Here is a 24,187-nt window from a genome sequence, read left to right as displayed (position 1 = left end):
TTAAAGATTAATGCATCATTTGCCTTCCTCATACCAGGCTATGAGAGGGATTTTTTGTACTATTAATTTCTCCAATCATTTTTTTTTAAATATTGCTTTTAAGTTTCCCACTTTTATTGTACCCTTGGGGTTTCCCCATTCTCAGCAAATCCTTTGCATTTTCAGTGAAGTCACATAATTAACCATCTGTCATTTCCTTCCTGCCTATTTTAATTTTTTCCCCATCTTTGCTTCAAAAGAAACCAGTCTTTGCCCTTGGTCACCCCTTCCCTTGTGCTTTAATGGTTAACTTTCTGATTTACTTGAGGGAAGGCCCTTTCATTCCAACAGTGAAGTCAAGCCCAGGTATTTGCACACTTCGCCATTTCAAGAATGGAAAGGGAGCTAGAATGGTTCAGGCTGGTCCCAATTAGGGGAATTGGGGGGAAAAAAATTCTCAATAAAACAATGCCACCACCAAAAATGAAGAATAGAGTGACTCCAATAATGTAGCAATTAGTTTTGGCAGCAGAACAACTAAACCTTGGGAACTTGGATGACATGTTGGTCAAAATAACACTTGAAGGAGGTTCTGCAGATTTTTTTTTATTTACTTTATTGGTATACAAAGAATGCAGGCATCTTTTCAAAATATAACAAATTTATCACCATGCTTTAAACAATAGTTCACAAAGAAATTAACTACTAGTCTATAGCAGAGAATGGAAACAGTCTTCCCCACTGACCCATGCAAAATAAATCAATTGTTGACAGGAAATGGCAGGACTAAACTAGCAAATTAGGTTATGTGCATTTCTGTCAGTGGGTTTTGTTAACAAATAGATTACCTCTAAACATACTTTGAATGTCCCCAAATGTTACTCAGTTCAAAGTCTCTTGCAACTTTTAAAAAGTGACACCACAGAAACAAGCAAAATTAATGCCATACAGAATATACTCAGTGCTTAGAATATTAACAGAATTCTTAAATAGTCTTTTTTGATGGTGGGAAATGTATTTTGAGAAGTTTGAAAATCTCATTTTAAAACTCTGCCTCCTCATCATTTTCAGTAGAAAGAAATTTAAAGGTTGCCTGCAAAACAGCATTCTCACCAATCCAGATTTATTATTTCAAATAACATTGATTAACAAGTATTAACTAAAATTCAAATATCTGTGCAAGAAGTTCACATATTCACTCTTACTAATGAAATTGTTTTATTTAGATGTTTTTCTTTTTAAGCTGGAGTGGATGAAAAAGAATGCAATAGACTCCACCAGACACTAGAGATACCTGCAAATGGAAGGATGAGGAAAAACATTCCGAACACTTGCAAGCAAACTATGAATTCACAGGTCAAATAATCTGTTCATCCTTTAGGTTTAAAACAATCAGCAGCAAAACACACCTAAATTGTTTATGGAAAAATGCATGACATCAGTCAGTTAAAAGCTTTGAGAAGAGCAACTAACAAAATGAATAATGCAGAGTAATTCTAATATAGTTCACACACCACAATTTGAGTTTGAAATAGACTTTATTAAATACCTATTTAAAAAAAATACAGGAAAGGGCAGGGAATTGATGCTATTACATCAAGTACTCGGGTCTGTGCAAGAGTAACCCAGTTAGATTTGCAATATCTTCTTTTATCTCTGCCCCTGTAGGAGTATGAAGAGGAGGAAGAGGGAAAGTCTCATCAGCTCATCCCAAACCAACATAAAATAACTGTGGGAATACAGAGAATGCAATGATGCAACAAACAGACCACCCATAATTCAGCTTTTACAAAAAAAACTAAATATTAAAAATCAAAGCACATTAAGTGACATTTTACAAAAACACATTTAATTTTTTGGGTGTTGTAAATGGAAGAAAGTAACTGTCATTTGTTTCAGCACGCACACTCTATGAATGTTACAGAACTGATTATCTTTGTATCTAATAGTGATATCACTTCCTCTAATATGGGAGTATAATTATATAGAATATAATGTGCTTAACTTCCTTCTGGAGGGGTAAAGAAAACAGCATTGGTTAGATTGTCAGGTCAGAAAGAAAAAGACAAGGCATATTTTGCATGCAGAATTTAAAGACAAATATCTTGAAATTATATAAACCCCAGAGCACTTTTCAAAAGGTTGCTGACTTTGCATGAAGTGTCGTCAAGATGGGACCAGGTAAACTTGTATCATAGTGAGAGCATTGGAGCACTGTCTGGAATGAACAGGGCCCGTTGCATTTAGGAAACAACACGAATTATGTGGCAAGATTTTTGTTTAAGGTCACAAAAAATGTGACAACTGCAGCAAATTACTCAAAAACAGACACGATATAAAGAATTATATCAGGAAATATCAAGTTGTTGTACACCCATTTGATATCTAGTCCATAATAAAGCTGCCCTTCAGCGAACCAAAAGGCTGTGTTTAGGACCATCCACTCTCTCCAACTTTTCAAAGTGTTTCCGGGCATTACGAATATTGATAAGTGTAGCTGCTGAAGCTGGAAAAAAGATTAATTCAAAATGAGAAAACAGTGCATGTTAAATTGCACAAAACAAACAAACATGCAATAGTTGAAATCATAAGTAGAAGTGACAACAGGAAGAGGCCATGTCCACTGATGGTCCAAAAACAACAAACTTCTAATCTCAGTATTGCTGAGGTAGATTGCCAATGGAAGCAGGGAGGGTACATTACACAATACCACTTTTACCTACTATCATTTCCAGACTAGCACTTGTAAAATGACTGAAAGGAAAGAACAGGCAGATAACTCAGTGAAACTACATATAGGATATACAAATAAGAAAGGAGAGATATAGAGAGGCAAAAACAGTTAGAGGGACATAACCTGCCCAAAAAATGCAGATTTCATGAGCTGGAATTGATTCAATAGGACTGTTACAAATGAAGTAGGTTCATGAAAGATACATTCAAAAGGTTTATTATCCTATTAGTAATCCTTGTCCCACAAATAATTTATGGATAATTCCAGCAATGATTTAACTTTTAGTCCATTCTCATGCGCAGAATTTCCCATTTTCTAAAGGAAACAATACACAACGTATAGTATTTTCTTGGATTGTTAGCCAAAACACTAAATTTCTTGTTGCACTATCATTTTTAATTTTGATGAGTTAGGTTAATGAAAAGGGCAGGATAATAATGGAGACACAAGAGACTACAGATACTGGAACCTGGAGCAAACAGCAAACTCCTAGAAGAACCTCAGTGGGTCAGACAGGTCCCTCCGTAGATGCTGCCTGACCTGCTGAGTTCCTCCAGCAGTTTGTTTTTTGGCAGGATAATAGTGGTGGAATGAAGAATAAAGGGAAATAGCAATAGTTCTAATATTAAAAAGCATGAGGGAATCAAATTAAACAACTTACCGTTTGAAAAATTAGTGGATTAAGTTGTCCAAATGTTAATAATTTTTAAATGAGTTATCACAATGAAAAAAGAAAATATACATCAAAACAAAAATGTATTTTCTACCTGTTAGGTGGCATTATTACACCTTCAGATCTGTTCTCTTGATAACCAAAACACATCCATCCATAGAATCTCAGGACAATAAATTCTCCTTTCCTAGTTGCCATCTAGTCAAATCTCCCTATTTGGTAGTTATCTTATTTCAGCTCAACCTTCTGACACCATCAATAAAATCCCCCATCTGCCTCATAAATATGCATTTTGGACAAAAACTTGCTTCCATTATCTCAGTAGTCAATGAAAATACTAGTGTAGGCAAATAAGTGTCAAGCAAACAGTTTATATCTGTAAAAAATATATATATATATCCATTAAGCTTTCTCTTCTGATAGTGGCACCTCATTTAGTTAGTATGCAGTAATCTGTCAAACTGTTTACAAAAAATCCTGTACTGTGTAATTTAAATAAGGAATATCATGAATGACAATTTCCAGCATTAAGTAATAAATTGGGAAAACAGAAGGAGTTCTGGTTACTTACGTATAGATGGATCTGACATGATTACCATCACATAAGTGTTGGATGTAAACACATCAATGAATGCTGCAAAATTGGAGTTCCTAACTTCCATACTTTGGAAGGATGCTGCCAGTTTACTATGGAGAGAGCAGTATGAAAAACATTAAGTGTTGCAAAACCAAGAACAAGGAATGCCTTAATCACTACAAAGTCTACCACGTTTTTATGGTTAGAGAATCCTGAACAAAGTCCAAGTGAAACAATGGCTCTGGACAGTCAGTCCCAAACACAATCTGGACCAGGTTTTTGGTATCAGTGTGCATTTTTGTTAAATCAGAACACAGATTACAAACATTCTGGGTTTCAACAGTCCTTACAGCAATAAGTAGGGTTGGGGAACCCCAGTTCACTCTTAATTTGCTGGAGGCATATACAAAGAAAATAATGACTAATGAAGCTAGAAATGCTACTGGGATATGGCAGAGCCAGTTTCTGAGTAAGCCTTCTTCAGCACCTAATCCACACCACATTGAAGAATGCTCTAGACTGAAGCAAACTGTACTTGCTTGCTCTCATTTTGATAAGCACAAATAAAAATCTTGTTCTTCAGAAGTTTACCTGCAGCTTAGCTTAAATTGTTTAATAATGTTGCTGATTTTTTCAAATCTGTGTGCATCCCTCTGTTCTTTACATTGATAGTGGGAGATCACCTGAAAAATAGGGGAAAAGTTAATGCAAGTGTTGTCAAATGACAAAAGATAGAGATTAAAATGTTCTTTTGAAAGAACACTGTACTAGATGTACCAATAGTACATTGATTGCAATAATAGAGAAAAGTATAAACAATGCAATAGTAGAACTCAGAAAGGAGTGCCATCAGAGATTGCATTTATATATTTCGTGTATAGAAACAATTATTTCATGTTTCCCCACTCTTTTGCCATATAGTAATACCCAAATATAGTACATGGGGAACAAAAAGAGAAGGATTTTCTAGATAAGCAAAAAAGGATTTTTATCTAGATAGGACTAAGGAAGACAAGATCCACTCTCAGAAAGTGTAGAGATAGCTTCACCCAATTTAGATTCTTGCAACAGACCTCAGAGGTTGTACACTTTAAATGCAGCTTTGTCAGAAGCAACAAAAATTAGGCAGATTCCTTCCCAAAATAATGAAAACTTGTATAGTTAAATCATCTTAACTCTCAAAATTTAAGTGCAATCATTACATTTATGTAGTTGAAACTAAACACACAAACTTCTAGACCCAAATAAAGAGCAGTTGCAGACTCAATATTCATTCAAGACACAGAAAGCCCTTACTAAAATTCTATTTTAAGATTGCACTAATCGCCACGCCCCTCTTACAACAATGGCGTGCATTCTCCAGAAATGCTAATCCTAATGAATACCAGGACATGGTAGGAATAATTTAACAGCAATACACCACACAGTGATGGATCTTCTTTATAAACAGATCCCTTGAAAATATTTTAAGTGATCAGGATTAAATCAGACCCTCTTTGTATGGATAGGGCAGCTAGTCATAGAAAAAATATTGCATTGGCTTAAACCCTAACCTTTAAGGAATTTCTATTGAATCATCAGTATAAAATGTAACCCAAGAGAAAACTCAATTTTACAGCGATGCACCTCTCATTAAAAAAAAGAGAATTTACTAAAATGAACACGAAAGTGAACAGTTGTATTACTGGGCCAAATATCCAAAGGCCTGGACTAAAGCAGAGATGAAGAGTTTAAATCCAACTCCAACTACTTTTCTTCAGTCAAATGGTCCACAGATACTCCTCCTTTAGGCAGATACATTAAGAATAATCACCTAGGCAGGACGTCTGGAAGCAACCATCTCGTGAGGATCTACACAAATCAACACAGCACGGAGACAAGGAGAGAGCACTTACTAGGAACGTAGCCCTTTCAAACAGTAGCACCTCATCAGCTTCAATAATCTGAGCAAAGTTCCTCAGGTTGGTTTCCAGTTGTTGTACATTAGGGATCAGCTGGTATACAATGCTTGACCATGCCTAAGAGAAGCAAACCTTAAAAGTATTAGAAAATATCAAAAATGGCTTTAAGAACATCTAAAAAGCAAGTGTAAAAGACATTCACCAATAGAAAAAATTTTTGGCATGCAATTAAAAAATCAACTACCTTCCTGGAAAATATTAAACTTTAAACATGATTTTCATGATGCTGTGCAGTTATGACAGGATAACACCATGAAAATCGGCCTAACTGCTGGTTGTTCCAGAAGATGGCAAAATTGGCAGAGCATCTGCCAGATGCATACGTCAAACCAAATCCCAACAAGACATCCACACAGGTGCATTTTCACAGGGCAGCAATCAGGCCAAATGTGGCACCATTACCAGCACTCTGACTAACTTCAGAATTTTTCCAATAAAAAAAGGTATTGTCAAGCAATCAAAATGTTCCTTTCCCCTTCAATGCAACAGTATTTCCATTTCTTCTCAGTTTATCTCAGGATTTCAGTTACACAAATAACCAATTTTCATAACATTATTGTCTAAACATATGGGGTTCCATCTAATATATTTCACAGGAGTTCAGCTACACAATGTTTCACAGTATCGGAGGGTGAACTATACTGTGCTCAATATCAGTATAATTGAATTGTTTCAATTAGGTCATACTTCCAATCTTTTTCCAAAGGAGCAACTGGCAAATGTTATGCACTACACTGTCTTCACACAAAAGAAAGGCTCAATTGGTCTGTGCTAGTATTTATACACCATTATTCTTTTCCATATCATCGATTACTCAGCTTCTTTTTCAATGCATCTATCCTACCCATCTCTACATACAAGATGAAAAGGAAGCTAAATAAGCAAAAAAAAAACACAATTCAATTAAATTCCATCAGGTCACCTCTTTTGCTTTTGAAATCTCTTATTACATAAAAAATTGATTTGACTTTGTCCAACTTAAAGAAATTCACTGGGGGTAATGCAATAAAACATCACACAAATGAAATTTGAGATTCGTTAAAAGATCACACACACAAAGCTTTCTTATAACCTGTGACCTCAGGGCAGCTATCATCACTTCAAACAATCTTACTTTGTACAAGGTCTCATCCCAGATGGAGGTCCGAAAGCAGGTGCACTCTAGAGGACGGGACAAGCGCCTCAGGTCATCTTCACGCTCCTTAAAAATCTACAATATATTCAAAAAAAAATTAAAAGAAATTCAGCCTTTATACACAAGTCAACTATTATTCCTATTACATCTGCATTGGACTGTAAACTGAAGTGCTCTATTCCAAATCTCAGTTCTGTATCAAAAGCGGAATTAATGTAAACTTTGTACTCATCTAGAAACTGGTATGAAAAAATACCACAGGTCGGTGTTTAAATAAGTTTACCAATTATAAATAAAAATTCAAGACTGAATGAGTGGTATGGAGTCATTTCATTAGAAATTTATTCCTACAAGCTGTTGTTTTTGTTCAAGAAGCAGAGGATGCCGTTGAAAGATTTCAGAAACCAACATTCATTTCATCGTACTCCTGAGTATAGCATAGTACATATTCAGATTTTTTCAGTTTTCTAACAGTTAAACTTGAAACATAACTGCAGATGAGCAACAATATGACATCTTGATAACATTTAAGACAGACCAGAACTTAAATCCTATTTGAGTTACTGAACATTGTGCTATGAGACCACACCCACTAAAATACTGTGCACATAGCCATAAGAAAATTAAAACCCAAGAACCAAAGATGCTAATTTTTGGGCTACCGTGTTGCAATTATTCCATTTCTAAAACAATTGATCAACTTTAGCAAAATGTTCTTTCTTTTTCAATCTTTTTATTAGTTTTCAAATTAATAGATTAATATATCAATGTTTATACATGTAATACAAAGAGATCAGGAGAACAATCATGACATGGATAATCATAAAGAACAATAGAGTATAAAAAAATCTATAGATCCAATGATATTAGTGAATTAATATAAAAGAAAAAGATAAAATATAAAGAAAGAAAAAAAAACCCAAAACAATAAGAAAAATTATAAACAATATATCAAACCAAACTAAGCTAAAGAAAAAAATTCAAAAAAACAGAACAAAAAAAACTGGACTAAAGTTTCTCAACAGAAACAGAGCAATATTATGTCATCAACTCAGTTCCTCTAAATCGAAAGGTTATTATAAGGGGATCTATATCATGTGAAAATATTGAATAAATGGACTCCAAACTTCCTCAAATTTAAGTAAAGGATCAACAGTACCACTCCTAATTTTTTCCAAGTTTAAACATGATATAGTTTGAGAGAACCATTGAAAAGTAGTAGGGGGTATTGGATCTTTCCATTTAAGCAAAATGGATCGTTTGGCCATTAATGTAACAAAGACAATCATACGGTTAGTGGAGGCAGATAAATGGCCAGATTCTATCCTTGGTAAACCGAAAATTGTAGTGATAGGATGAGGTTGTAAATCAATCTTCAATACATTTGAAATAATGTTAAAAATATCTTTCCAATATTTTTCCAAAAGAGGACAGGACCAAAACGTGTGTCAAAGAAGCCACATTCGATTTACATCTGTCACACATAGGACTTATATGTTGATAAAAACGAGCTAGCTTATCTTTTGACAAATGGGTCCTGTGAACTACCTTAAACTGTATCAAAGAATGTCTGGCACACATTGAAGATGTATTAACTAAATGAAGAATTTTCTTCCAAGTCTCTGTAGGTATAGGTGTCTGGAGTTCACTTTCCCATTCAGTCTTAATTTTGTCCAGTGGTTCTGAATGAATTTTCATAATTAAATCATAAATTATCGCTATCAAGCCCTTCTGACAAGGATTAAAACCAAAAATTTTTTCTGTAATTTCAGTTTTGTAAGTGTGGGAAAAGAGGGTATAGTAGCTTTTAAAAAATTTCTAATTTGCAAATATCAAAAAAAGTGTGATCTAGGCAAATTGTATTTGTTAATTGTTCAAAAGATGAAAAACATTTATTAATGAATAAATCACGAAAACATACTATTTCCCTTCCTTTTCCATATGAAAAAAGCTGAGTCAACTCTGGATGGATGAAAGAAAAAATTAGATTGAATGGGACTTGATAGATTAAATTTATTCAATCCAAAAAATTTACGAAATTGAAACCATATTCGTATTATATGTTTAACAATTGGGTTAATCTTATGTTTACTTAATTTGGTAAGTGCAAAAGGGAGTGGAGCTCATAAAATAGAAACTAATGAAAATTCAAGTACTGATTGGGACTCAAGGTGTACCCATTTGGGGCATTGAATTACATCTGAATCTTGTATCCAAAAAATTAAATATCTAATATTGATTGCCCAATAATATAATCTAAAACTAGGCAAGCAAAATGTTGTTAGCCAGCTAGCTTACCAAGTCACGCTGATCCTCCTGCACAAGATCCATCTTGTGGACAAGACAAAAGATTTTGGCATCAGGAGAATTTTGAAGAATTGCTTCCAGGCACGACTGGTAGTAGTGCATATCTTTCTCCAATTCACGACTCTCCACATCAAAGACATAAATGAGAACTTCCACATTGCGGAATATGTTGTCCCGCTGACTTGTAAAGTAGTTTTCCATGAAAGTATCTTGGCTGGGATTTAAACATGATGATTAGTCAAAAGAAAGGAAACCATAATAGTCCAAGAATAAAATCATTCCCAAATCCACCCTTCCCACAGTTATTCTGGAATCCTAGTTGAAGGGTTCTCTAAATATCTAGACAGATTACAAGAACTTGTATAATTATATGCACCTTCCACCTCCAAATAACTTTGCTATCACTTTTATACAAATTTTTATTATGATTCTGTAGTAGTTGAATGGTACAAGGGAGAAAGACCATACTTCAGAAAAGACTGGTAAAAGAAGCAAATATACAGGGGCTCCCCAGGTTACAAATGACTTATAGAAATCAGACTTTACACAAATTCACCCACACATTTTTAAAATGTATTTTTCAAAATAGTAATATTAATGTTTTGTGGTACTCATTAATGACTGGATACAGTACATATCCCACAAGTTTAGTTAGGGGTATGTTAGGGTAAACATTTAATGAAATGAAATTATAGGAAATGTAAAGTTATGCAATATGGGTGACAATAGAAAATGGATGTTGCTGACTTGTGCAAAAGTTGGCTTACGAACAGTCTTCAGGAATGGAACCCTGATGTAACCCAGGGACTGCCTGCACGTTGGCCAGGATGCAGTATTTCAATATTGTTATATGATTCCATTATAAATATAATGGGAGAGATCAAATTGTCTGTATTTACTGAGAAGGTCACACAAGTCAAGGAATTAATGGATATGGATAGTGATGCCTTAGAACATACATCACAAGAGAGTCTTAAAGCTTGTCAAGCTGGACAAGTCCCGAGGGCCTGACAAAGGCTTGTGGGAAGCTAGGGAAGAAATTGCAGGGACCCTGGCAGAGATATTTGTATCTTGCTTAGCTACAGGTGAGATACCAGAAGTCTGGAGGGTGGCTAATGTTGTGCTTTTATTTAAGAAGGGCTGAAAGGACAAGCCAGTGACCAGAAGTGTTCCACAGGGATCAATGCTGGGTCCACTATCATTTGGCATCTGTACTAATGATTTGGATGACAATGTTGTTAACATGGTTAGTAAGTTTGCAGATGACACCAACTTTGGTGGTGTAGTGGACAATGAAGAGGGTTATCTAAGTTTACAAGGGGACCTGGACCAACTAGGGAAGTGGGCCAGAGAATGGCAAATGGAATTTTAACTCGGACACGTGTGAGATATTGCACTTTGGCAAATTAAACCAGGGTAGGATTTACACAGTAAATGGTAGGTCTCTAGAAACTGTTGTAGAAGAGAGACCTAGGGGTACAAGTTCATAGTTTCCTGAAAGTGGAGACACAGGTAGACAAGGTGGTGATGAAGACATTTGGCACACTTGCAGGGCACTGATTACAGGAGTTGGGACATGTTACAACTGTACAAGATGTTGGTGAGACCACACTTGGAATGCTGTGTGCAATTCTGTTTGCCTGGGCATAGGAAGGATGTTATTAAGCTAAAAAGGGCACAGAAGAGATTCATGAGGATGTTACTGGGACTGGAGGGCTCGAGTTATGAAGAGAGGCTGGGTAGGCTGGGACTTTATTCCCAGGAGCAAAGGAGGCTGAGGTGTGACCTTAGAGGTCTACAAAATCATGAGGGGCATAGATAAGGTGAATGGTTACAGTGCCCCCCCCAGGGTATGGGAATCAAAAACTAGGGGGCATAGGTTTATGAGTGGAGAAAGATCTAAAACATATCTGAAGGTAAACTTTTTCCACTCAGGAGGGTGGTGGGTATATGGAAATAAACTGCCTGAGGAAGTAGTAAAGGCGGCTACAGTTACAATGTTTAAAAGACATTTAGTCAGATACATGGATAGGAGAAGTTTAGGGGGATATGGGCAAATTTGACTTGAAGTAGACAACTTCATCGGTATGGATGAGTTGGACCGAAGGGCCTGTTTCTGTGCTGTATGTAACGTATTGTAACTATGACAATAATTACAGATTCATAACATTAGGATCACAGATTAGAGTTAAAAATCAATCCCAAATGAAATGTTAATTGAGCACTGAACAAAAATATTTTTGTACTGTTAGAATGAGGATAAATTAACACACTAAAAAAGATAAATCAGATTCCACATTCCATGGATTGCCACAACAGAAAGAGGACGTGAAGAATTTCTTCAGGAAAGCTAGAACTCAGACATCTTAATTCCCTAGAATAAATGAGATTAGGCAAATGGCATTCTACCAAGAGGTATCCACTACATTCATACCACATTGCTGTAAAAATTGTACTTTTTTTTTTGCCTAGTGTGCCTATTTGCAGGAAGAAACCCATTTTGCCTACAGGGCAGGCTTTGCCAAATGAGTCGTGCAACAGATTAATATTCAAGAGTGGAGGAACTAGACGACAGCAAAGCATACATCAGGCTGCAGTTTATCGATTACAGCTCAGTGTTCAACACCATCATCCCCTCTGTACTAATCAACAAGCTTCAAAGCCTGGGCCTCTGTACCCCCTCTGCAACTGGATCCTCGACTTCCTTATTGGGAGACCACAGTCAGTGCAGACCAGTAGTGACATCTCCTCCTCACTGACAATCAACACAGGTGCACCTCAAAGATGCCTGCTTAGCCCACTGCTCTACTCTCTCTACACTCACGACCGTGTGGCTAGGCATAGCTCAAACACCATATATAAATTTGCCGATGACACCACTGTTGTTGGCAGAATCTCAGATGGCGATGAAGAGGCATACAGGAGTGAGATGATCAGCTGGTTGAATGGTGTCATAACAACCTTGCACTCAATGTCAGCAAGACCAAGGAATTGATTGTGGACTTCAGGAAGGGGAAGTCAGGAGAACCCACACCAGTCTTCATTGAGAGGTCAGCGGTGGAAAAGGTGAGCAGCTTCAAGTTCCTGGGTGTCAGCATCACAGAGGATCTATTCTGGGCCCAACACATTGATGCGATCACAAAGGCAGCACGTAGCTGCTCTACTTTGTTAGGAGTTTGAGAAGATTTGGTATGTCAATGACTCTTGCAAATTTCTACAGATGTACAGTGGAGAGCATTCTTACTGGTTGCATCACCACCTGGTATGGAGGCTCCAATGCACAGGATTGAAAGAGGCTTCAGAGGGTCATAGACTCAGCCAGCTCCATCATAAGCACAACCCTTCCCAAGGTGGCAGAGCCTCAAGGTGATGGCATCCATCATTAAGGATCCTCACCACCCAGGACACACCCTCTTCATGTTACTACCATCAGGGGAGGTGGTACAGGAGCCTGAAGACCCACACTCAGGAACAGCTTCTTCCCCTCTGCCATCAGATTTATGAACGGTGCATGAACCCATGAACACTACCTCATTGTTCCTCTTTTGCACTATTTGTGTTTGTAACTTATAGTAATTTTTATGTCTTGCACTGTGCTACTGCCACAGAACAACAAATTTCACGACATATGTCAGTGATAATAAACCTGATTCGGACTAGGTACTGAATTTTATTCCAAAGTACTCCCCTATTTTTTTTTTAATATATATTTTAATCTGAAGTGTCCAAAGAAATTCTGCATCTTTTCTATTACAATTGCAGAAAAATGCAGTTGTTCTGGAAGAGGATAGTGGTGGTGGAAGAATAATGGAGGTCAATTAATTTTTTAATCACCAATTGCATAATAAAGCACCTACCCACCACAGTCCCATAGATTCAGGACCAGGTTTCCCAGGAAACGGACATGCGAATGCTCCACATCAACTGTGGAGAGAATAAAAATGTATTTTAGATTCTACAACAAGATACCAATGATACATTACCCAAGAAACTCTTAATATGTAGTGCTTTATGGCTTAACATTGTACTGGAAAAAGACATTCTGTATTTCCAAGTTCTCAATGACATTTGTGCCATGTTTTCACTTTAGTGTTGCAACAGATGCAGAACACAGATTAGGGCAAAAACCAAACAGTAATCCAAGTTTTATGGGGTATTAATTTTATTTCCTCTAACAACTATTTTTACATCTACTGCATATTGAAATACATTACAATGGCATTTGATCATGAAGACTGACCGTGATGACGTATAGTACTTACTTGTAGCTGCAAGGCGTCTTGTATCCCTGGCTATGTAGTTGGCAAAAATAATGGATCTCATGCTGGTCTTACCAGACCCACTTTTTCCCATCAATAGCACCTAGTGAAAGAACAGCAATTTTATGGTAGAATCAATGAGCATGCAACATAATACTTGACAGCAGAGCATCCGAGTCCAATTTGTTTTCAGGTTCATGTAACATTGAACAATACTGGGAAGAAACACAAGGTCAGCAGGAGCACAGAATGTGACCTTGGTGTGAGACTTCAATGAGAATCACTAAGATTGAGTCAGTTGCACTACCACTGAACAAGTTTGCCAAGTCCAGGATGCAGCTGTTTGACTGGACTGGCACTGGTTATAACAGCACCAATTGAAAGGTAAAATCTATTCTACCCTATCCTTACCAATCTACATGTTCCAAATAGCCTGTGAACAACAGTGTAAGTAGGCCTCATTAATGCATTCCCCTTTAAGTTGACATTATTCTGTTATCACATTTAAGACAATCTTCCTTGGGTTGGGATATCCAATCCATCAATGGTGACCAACATTGTTTTAGGTCAGAAAAGGGCACCAGACTGGCAGAGCTGCTTGCCCATCAACCTTCCAAATGCCTACTCACCAACCCCTTGTCTCACCGCTGGGACTGAGGAATCTCATCAGTCTTCTGGTCTTCTGCACGCAGATGACTTCTGCTGCCACAATTCCAGCTCCGCCAGGATTTATCAGCAATTTTCAGTCGGGAGCTTGTTTTTCTCCAGTTGCAGCAGCCGGAGCAGCAGAGGAGAGGAGCTAACAGTTTTTGTTTTAAAAAGTTGTGTGATTGGCTAAGTGTGTGGCAACTCAGCCAACAAAAGGAAGGTAGGGTAAAGCAGAGTGGCCATTGTGAGAGTGGGCCACTGTAGGAGTGGGAATCTAAGGCTTTAGCAAGGAGGCACAGGTCTGTAGCAGGCAAGGAGAGGTAAGTTTTTTTTTGTAGTTAAATAAAAATACATCAGATTATAACTAATTAAATAAAGTAGGGATGCAGGATCAGGTAATGTGTTGTAGTTGCATCATGCGAGAGCTGGTGAACCCTATTGTGGTTCCTGGTGACCACATCTGTAGCAAGTGTTCGTTGCTCGAGGAACTCAGGCTCAAAGTTCATGACCTGGAATCTGAGTTTCAAACACTGCGATGCATCAGGGAGGGGGACAGATTCCTGGATGCTGTGTTTTAGGAGGCAGTCACACCCATTAGATTAACTACTTCAAATCTGGCCTGTGGTCAGGGACAAAAGGGTGTGACTGCGAGTGAGGCAGATAGGGGGAGCCTAATGCTGGAGAAGCCTCAGCCCTTGAGCTCATCGAACAGGTCTGAGATTCTTGCTCCCTGTGCGGATGAGAGTGGAGGCTATAGGAAGGATAAGCAACCGAACCGTGGCACCAAGGGGGCAGAGAAGAGAAACATAGTTGTGATTGGGGATAGTATAATCTGGGGAATAGACACAATTCTCTGTCATAAGGATCGAGAGACCTGAAGGCTATGTTGCCTGCCTGATGTCTGGGTTTGGGACATCTCATCTGACCTGCAGAGGAATTTGGAATGGGATGGGAAAGATCCAGTTGTCGTGGCCCATGTGGGTACCAATGACACAGGCAGAACAAGGAAAGAGGTTCTGTTGAGGGAATTTGAGCAGCTAGGGACTAAATTAAAAAGCAGAATCAAAAAAGGTAATAATCTCTGGGTAGCTATCTGAGCCATGTGCAAATTGGTACAGGGTCAATAAGATCAGAGAGTTAAGTGTGTGGCTCAAAGATTGGTGTGGGAGAAGTGAGCTTGCATGTATGGGACACTAGCACCAGTATTGGGGAAGGAGGGAGCTGTCCTGATGGGATGGGCTTCACCTGAACCACACTGGGACCAGGGTCCTGGTGAATCACATAACTAGGGCTGTAAATAGGGATTTAAACGAAATAGTAGGGGAGTGGGTTCAACAGATTGGAAAAGTATGGATAAAGTAAAAGGGAAGGAGAGTGCAAGAGAGGTTACTGAAGTCTCTAGAATGAAGAATAAGAGAAAGTTTAGGAAGGGATAAGAATTAAACTTCAGGCAACATGGAGACAAATTTGAGAAGGGTGGTGAATACAGGACTGAAGGTATTAAATTTGAATGCATGCAGTATACAAAATAAGGTAGATAAGCTCATAGCACAGTTAGAAATCGGTAGATATGACATTGTGGGCATCACAGAACCGTGGTTGAAAGAAGATCACAGCTGGGACCTAAACATCCAAGGATGCACATCCTATTGAAAAGATAGGCAGGTGGGCTGAGGGCGTGGGGTGGCTCTGTTGGTAAAACATGAAATCAAATCCTTAGCAAGAAGTGACATGGGATCAGAAGATATAGAATCCTTGTGGGTAGAGTTAAGAAACTGCAAGGGTAAAAAGACACTGATGGGAATTATATACAGGCCTCCGAATAGTAGCCAGGATGTGAGGTACAAATTACAACAGGAGATAGAAAATGTATGCAAAAAGGGCAATGTTATGGTGGTCATGGGAATTTCAATATGCAGATAGATAGGGAAAATCAGGTTGGTACTGGATTCCAAGAGAAGAAATTTGTAGAATGCCTACAAGTTAGGTCTTTAGAGCAGCTTGTGGTTGAGCCCACTAGGGAAAAGGCAATTCTGGATTTGGTGCTGTGCAATGAACCAGATTTGATTAGGGAGTTTAAGGTAAAGGAACCTTTAGGAGGCAGTGATTAATATGATAGAATTCACCCTGCAGTTTGAGAGGGAGAAGCTAAAATCAGATGTATCAGTATTACAGTTGAGTAAGGGCAAGTACAAAGGCATGAGAGGAGCTGGCCAAAGCTGCTTTGAAGGGGAACCTAGCAGGGATGACGGTAGAGCAGCAATGGCAGGAATTTCTGGGAGTCATTCGGATGACACAGGATAAGTTCATCCCAAAGAAGCAGCAGCATTCTAATGGGAGGAAGAGGCAACCAAGGCTGACAAAGGAAGTCAAAAACAGCATAAAAGCTAAAGAGAGGGCATACAATATTGCAAAAATTAGTGGGAAGCTAGAGGATTGGGAAGTTTTTAAAAACCAACAGAAGGCAATTAAAAAAGCAATAAGGGGAGAAAAGATGAGAAGATGAAATAGCCAATAATAGAAAAGAAGATACCAAAAGTTTTTTCAGATATATAGAGTGAAAGAGACACACGAGTGGACATCAGACCTCTGGAAAAATAGTAATGGGGAACAAAGAAATGGCAGATGAACCAAATAAGTATTTTGCGTCAGTCTTCACTGTGGAAGACAGCAGCAACATGCCAGAAATTTGAGAGAGTCAGGGGGCAGAAGTGAGTGTAGTTGCTATTACCAAGGAGAAAGTGCTTGGGAAACTGAAAGGTCTGAAGGTAGATGTCACCTGGACCTGATGGACTACATTCCAAGGTTCTGAAAGAGGTAGCTGAAGAGATTGCGGAGGCATTAGTAGTGATCTTTCAAGAATCACTGGAGCTAGTAATGGTTCCTGAGGACTAGAAAATCACAAATGCCACTTCAATCTAAGGGAGGGAGACAAAAGACAGGAAATTATAGGCCAGTTAACCTGACTTCAGTGGTTGGTAAGCTGTTAAGAGTCCATTATTAAGGATGAGGTTTCGGAGTACTTGGAAGCTCATGATAAAATAGGCCGAAGTCAGCATGGTTTCCTTACGGGGAGATCTTGCCTGAGAAATCTGTTGGAATTCTTTGAGGAAGTAACAGGCAGGAAAAAGAGAACCAGCAGATGTTGTTTACTTGGATTTTCAGACAGCCTTTGACAAGGTGCTGCACATGAAGCTGTTAAACAAGATAGGTACCCATGGTATTACAGGAAAGGTACTGGCATGGATAGATTGGCTGACTGGCAGAAAGCAAACAGTGGGAATAAAGGGGCCTTTTCTGGTTGGCTGCCAGTGATTAGTGGTGTTCCACAGGGGTTGGTGTTGGGTCCACTACTTTTCATGTCATGTTAATGATCTGGATGACAGAATTGAGGGCTTTGTGGCCAAGTATGTGGATGATCCAAAGATAGGTGGAGGGGCAAGTAGTGTTGAGGAAACAGGGAGTCTGCAGAAGGACTTGGACAGGTTGGAGAATGGACAAAGAAATGGCAGATGGAACACAGCGTAGGGAAGTGCTTGGTCATGCACTTCGGTCAAAGGAATAAAGACATAGACTATTTTAAGTGGGGAGCGAATTCAGAAATTAGAGGTGCAAAGGGACTTGGGAGTCCTAGTGCAGGATTCCCTAAAGGTTAATTTGCATGTTGAGACAGTAATAAGGAAGGCAAATGCAATGTTATCATTCATTTTGAGAGGACTAGAATATAAAAGCAAGGATGTAATGCTGAGACCACATTTGGAGTATTGTAAGCAGTTTTGGTCCCTATATCTAAGGATGGATGTGCTGGTATTGGAGAGGGTCCAGACGAGGTTTATAAGAATGACCCTGGGAATGAAAGGGTTAACAGATGAGGAGCATTTGATGGCTATGGGCCTGTAATCACTGGAGTTTAGAAGGATGAGGGGAGATCACATTGAAACCTACCGAATATTAAGGCCTGGATAGAGTGGATGTGGAGAGCATGTTTCCAGTAGTGGGAGAGTCTAGGACCAGAATAAAAAGCTGTCCTTTTAGAACAGAGATGAGGAGCAAGTTCTTTAGCTAGAGGGTGACGAATCTGTGGAATTCATTGCCACAGACGGCTGTGGAGGACAGTCATTGGGTATATTTAAAGTGGAAGTCGAGAGGTTCTTGATTAAAAAGGGCATCAAAGGTTACGGGAAAAACACAGGAGAATGGGGTTGAGAGAGAAAAATAAATCAGCCGTGATCGAATGGTGGAGCAGACTCAAAGGGCTAAATGGCCTAATTCTTCTCCCGTTTTATGGCCTAAAAATAATTGAAAAGTGTAACCTGCTGCTTTCCTCTGACTGAAATCCCAATAACTTCCCAAAGCAAAGAGGATTATTTTTATGCTGGTCTAAACTGCAGATTAAATTCCCTGAGACAAAAGCAATTAGCCTCCAAAGATCCTCCATTATGTATCTAATTATCGTGCCTCTCTCTCTCTCTCAAAAGGAAGGTCAGCAAGCAGAAAATTGGATCCTGACTCTGGTCCACTTAATGGACTGGCAACTTCAAAATCAGCTTCATTTTGGTAATCATCTATTGTTTCACCAGATGCAGCAAATAGAGAAAAATCAGGTAGGGAGGATCCTAAACCATTAAGGTAATTTACCAGAAATACAAGAGACCGCAGATGCTGGAACCCGGAGCAAAAATAAACACTGCTGGAGGAACTCAGTGGGTTCAGCAGCATCCGTGGAGGCAAAGGGATCCTTTTTTGCCTCCAAAGATGCTGCTTGACCCACTGAGCTCCTGCAGCAGTGTTATTTTTTTGACAGAAATACGCTGCTTAAGTGGAAATCAAATTTGGGTCAATTAAGCTTGTACACTCAGGAGATGCAATATAAAAAACGAATAATGAAATGTCTTTAATCATCTCCATATAACAAGGAGCATTACCACAGTGGCTGCATATCTGCAACAGGAGAAAAGACTTATTTACTCAAGACAGGAAGAGAATTATACAGAGGACTGTGGAGATGCTGGTGGTGTAGAGAGACAGGATCAGCAGAGCTAGCTGGGCAGATGATCAGGAAGTAGTTTAGGGATTAACCAGATGAGTCAGAAGGCCTCGGGCTGAGTGAAAACTGCAGGATCTCTGCGGAAGGGCAAAATAATTATGGATGTGAAAGCCTTTAAGCCTGCAAAGTTGACTTGGTGATTCAACCAAGAAGGGCGCAATAGACTTATTTTCCGTCTGTACTGATCCCAGATCTACACAGTTGACAAGCCTGTGACTGAATGAGGTAATAAGAGTACATATGAATCTTTGGCTCAGGCCCCTCCAACCCACTGCCAATACATCCCTCTCACATAATGTAGAGAGGGATAATGCAAAGTCCACCTCACCACTGAAAAATATTAAATGGGCTTTTACTAGCCAAAGGAACATGTTTGCTCTTTGCCTAGTGTTGTCACTGGGGTCGTCTTATTTGTAGGAATGATTGTGCAGAAATGCCCTGTAAGGATCTAGTAATGGCACACATATGCATTTGACATCCTCTGTGATCCAAAGCAGCAGTATATTCCAGCACTTTCAATACAAACCAACATTCACATTCCTGAATTCATTGTGCAGTACAAGTTACATAAAATAAATTCTTCTTTCTTAATCCAGGCATATTTTTACTCCTACATTCCCTAATACAGCAATTCCTCAATTTACGAAAGATGCATTCGTGAGAAACATTTGTTATGCAGAATTTCATATTGTAAAGGCTGCCCAAAATGCATTTCAGTACAGTGCATTCCTGTGCAGAGAGTGACATGTTTTTCTTTACAGTAAAAAGATTCATACATCAATGATGATTCATTGGAAATTTGTGAATCAAATTATGGTAAATCGGGGCAAACAGTTAGAGGGCATTGCCAGTGAGGTTAAGCAAACTAGTTTTAAGGAGTATGCCTTTAATGCTATCAAAGTGTGTAATGGCCAATTGTGACTTTTCACATGGTCCAATGAGTGTGGCCTGCAATTTCCCAAGAGAGATAAGACCATAGGACATTGGAGCAGAATTAGGCCATTCATCCCATCGAATCTGCTCTGCCATTCAATCACAGCTGATTTATTTTTCCCTCTCAACTCCATTCTCCTGCCTTCTTCCCTTAGCCTTTGACACCCTTACTAATCAAGAACCTATCAACCTCCGCTTTAAATATACTCAATGACTTGGCCTCCACAGCCATCTCTAGCAATGAATTCCACAGATTCACCACCCTCTGGCTAAAGAAATTCCTCCTCACCTCTGTTCTAAAGGGACGTCCTTTTATTCTGAGGCTGTGCCCTCTGATCCTAGACTCTCCCACTGCTGGAAACATCCTCTCCACGTCCACTCTATCTTGGCCTATCAATATTAGGTAGGTTTTGATGATATCCCCCTTCATCTTTCTGAACTCCAGCGAGTACAGGTCCAGAGCCATCAAATGCTCCTTATACGTTAACCCTTTAATTTCCAGGATCATTCTCATAAACCTCCTCTGGACCCTCTCCAATGCCAGCACATCCTTCCTTAGATATGGGGCCCAAAACTGCTCACAATACTCCAAATGTGGTCTGACCAACACCTTATAAAACCTCAGCATTGCATCCTTGCTTCTATATTCTATTCCTCAAAATGAATACTAACATTGCATTTGCTTTCCTTACTATTGACTTAATCTGCAAGTTAACCAGGGAATCCTGCACTAGGACTCCCAAGTCCCTTTGCACCTCCAATTTCTGAATTCTCTCCCCACTTAGAAAATAGTCTACACCTTTATTTCTTCTACCAAAATGCAGGACCATACACTTCCCTACGCTGTATTCCATCTGCCACTTCTTTGCCCATTCTCTCAACCTGTCCACGTCTTTCTGCAGACTCCCTGCATCCTCAACGCTACCTGCCCCTCCATCTATCTTTGTATCATCCGCAAACTTGGCCACAAAGCCATCAATTCCATCATCCAGGTCATTTACATATAATGTGAAAAGTAGCAGTCCAACACTGACCCGTGCAGAACACCACTACTCACCAGCAGTCAACCAGAAAAGACCCCCTTTATTCCCGCTCTTTGCCTTCTGCCAGTCAGTCGATCTTCTATCCATGTTAGTATCTTTCCTGTAATACCATGGGCTCCTATCATGTTTAGCAGCTGTGCAGGCCAAGTCATTGGGTATACTTAAAGTGGAGGTTGATAGGTTCTTGTCAAAGGCCTTCTGAAAATCCAAGTAAACAACATCCACTGACTCTCCTTTGTCTATCCTGCCTGTTACTTCCTCAAAGAATTCCAACAGATTTGTCAGGCAAGATCTCCCCTTAAGGAAGCCATGCTGAATTCACAAAATACTTACTCAGTTCATCTGCCATTTCTTTGTTCCCCATTAATACTTCTAGTGTCATTTTCCAGTGGTCCAATATCCAGTCTTCCCTTTCTTTTACTCTTTATATATCTGAAAAAAACTTCTGGTATCCTTTATTATTTGCTAGCTTATTTCACCTTTTCTCCCCTTATTACTTTTTAGTTGTCTTCTGTTGGTTTTTTTTTAAAAAGCTTCCCAATCCTCTGGCTTCCCACTAATTTTTGCAATATTGTATGCCCTCTCTTTCATGTTGTCCTTGACTTCCCTTGTCAGCCATGGTTGCCTCATCCTCCCGTTAGAATGCTACTTCTTCTTTGGGATGAAATGATCCTGCAGCTTCTGAAATACTCCCAGAAACTCCTGCCATTGCTGCTCTACCGTCATCCCTGCTAGGGTTCCCTTCCAATCAACTTTGGCCAGCTCTCATGCCTCTGTATTTACCCTTACTCAACTGTAATACCAATATATCTGATTTTAGCTTCTCCCTCTCAAACTGCAGCGTGAATTCTATCATATTATGATCACTGCCTCCTAAAGGTTATTTTACCTTAAGCTCCCTTATCAAATCTGGTTCATTGTACAATAGCAAATCCAGAAATGCCTTTTTCCTAGTGGGCTCAACCACAAGCTGCTCTAAAAAGCCATCTTGTAGGCATTCTACAAATTCCTTCTCTTGGGTTCAAGAACCAACCTGATTTTCCCTATCTACCTGCATATTTAAGTCCACCATGAACACCGTAACACTGCCTTTCTTACATGCCTAGTCTATCTCCTGTTGTAATTTGTACCTCACATCCTGGCTACTACTCAGAGGCCTGTATACAACTCCCATCAGGGTCTTTTACCCTTGCAGTTTCTTAACTCTACTCACAAGGATTCTACATCATTTGATCCTATGTCACTTCTTGTTAAGGATTTGATTTCATGTTTTACCAACAGAGCCACCCCACCCCCTCTGCCCACCTGCCTTTTTTTTTCGATAGGATGTGCATCCTTGGATGTTTAGGTCCCAGCTGTGACCTTCTTTCAGCCACAACTGTGACACCCACAACGTTGTACCTGCCAATTTCTAACTGCGCTATAAGCTCATCTACCTTGTTTTGTATACTGCATGCAGATCATTGAATGCCATTGGAGGTTCGGCAGGATCAATGAGTCTTTGCTGAACAATAGATTTTCTGGCCATTACTCTTAGGTAGTAAGCAAGCAAATGGTGAGTTGGCCATTCCAGCTCATTATGTTGTGTGGTACAACCATTGTGTCGAACCCAACTATGCAAGGATAATTTATCGTCTTAATACTGGGCACATATGAGACATTGTGGGTCAGCAGCAGTAAAAGAATTCTATAGGACACAATCTGCAACATTATTACCTGTCATGTCACTCATTCTACCATTACTATCAAGTCATAGATAAAACTCAGTTCAAGGAACATGTAGATGAGTGTAGCAGATACAATACTAGGCAAATGTAAAAATGATGCAGAAATGTAATAAAGTTATAATATTAAACACCAGAATGGCATGGACGAAGCTAAATGGTCCCACAATGAATTGGATAGATTCAAGCTCCATAATTCTGTCACATTCAAGCACAAATTGGGGCAGACAATTAACTGAAAGCAGCATATGCATAATGGCAGAGCCCAGTACTTTAGTCCAGAAGAGAAATCTGAAGTAGAGGCAGACGAGTGCCAAGTCAATGATCCATCTGCACCTCCTCCCAAAATCCTCAGCTACACAAAAAAAAACAATGTGCAGACAATTTAATTCATTGTGTTATCAAAAAGTGCTGATTGAAACAGCTATCATTGATAAAGACCGAGATCTTTCATCATTGGAAGACAGTTGCAGTGCCATGCCACTCTGAGAACATTAAAAGGAGGGATAGCTACAAGGCTGCAGAGTAATTTTAAGTTGATTAAAGGCCTTAACAGCCCACCCTCTGAAACTCACAAAACTTAACAAGGTTAATGCAAACCTTAACATGATTGCAATCATGAACTAAAACAGTCTGGGTGCTTTGTAGCTGCTGGGTGGTAACAGGAAAGAAGATGCAAGGAGGGTGTTGAAGAAGTGCATTCATAACGTGGCAAAAACATGGTTTTGGGGGGGGGGGAGGGTGGTAGCCAAAACAAGTGGCCTTGATGGCAAATCAGACAGGAGAGGAGGTTACTGGAATTGGAATAGCCCTGCAGAGTGCATGTTGACCCAGACAGCTACCACAAGGGGAGGTCTTCAACCCACCGTTACCCCTATAGGACGTGGGGGGGGGGGGGGGAAGAAGATGCTGCAAGAGGGGGCTAGTTACCCATTACCTTCATTCTGTTGTCCTAGTAACCCCACTTTAACCTCCCTCCCCCCTCTAAATTCCACGCAGCTGCTTTTACCTTCTTCTTCATGGCTGTACTCGGCATCCCCCGCCCGCTGGAGTTGCTGATGTATCCCGACCTTTACCCGGACCGCGTCCACCTCCCAGTCGCAGCCGCCGGGCTCCTGAAACACAACGGGCCACAGTCACGCGCCTCGCCTGCGTCATTGACATGGC

General features: G+C 39.4%; 1 protein-coding gene across 3 annotated transcripts; it reads right to left on the bottom strand.

Moving 5' to 3' along the window:
- Positions 1-1,498: 1,498 nt before the first annotated feature.
- rraga (Ras-related GTP binding A) lies at positions 1,499-24,187 on the bottom strand. 3 transcript variants are annotated; one of them, XM_052022184.1, is made up of 10 exons: positions 24,030-24,162; positions 14,255-15,671; positions 13,629-13,728; positions 13,224-13,290; positions 9,358-9,580; positions 7,039-7,134; positions 5,859-5,981; positions 4,555-4,646; positions 3,958-4,073; positions 1,499-2,485 (listed from the first exon to the last, which is right to left on the bottom strand). In XM_052022184.1, exons 3-10 carry the CDS (start codon positions 13,717-13,719, stop codon positions 2,388-2,390), a joined length of 906 nt encoding a protein of 301 aa, XP_051878144.1. In that variant the 5' UTR covers positions 13,720-13,728; positions 14,255-15,671; positions 24,030-24,162; the 3' UTR covers positions 1,499-2,387. The 3 variants fall into 3 exon arrangements, with proteins under 3 accessions (XP_051878144.1, XP_051878145.1, XP_051878143.1); XM_052022185.1 differs by lacking the exon at positions 14,255-15,671 and adding an exon at positions 21,630-21,728 and having other exon boundaries at positions 24,030-24,106; XM_052022183.1 differs by lacking the exon at positions 14,255-15,671 and having other exon boundaries at positions 24,030-24,187.

This window comes from Pristis pectinata, chromosome 8 (genome assembly GCF_009764475.1).
Source record: "Pristis pectinata isolate sPriPec2 chromosome 8, sPriPec2.1.pri, whole genome shotgun sequence".
NCBI classification, from domain to species: Eukaryota; Metazoa; Chordata; class Chondrichthyes; order Rhinopristiformes; family Pristidae; genus Pristis; species Pristis pectinata.
The sequence above is the reverse complement of the archived record's forward strand: the minus strand, read 5'-3'. Positions and strand labels throughout refer to the sequence as shown.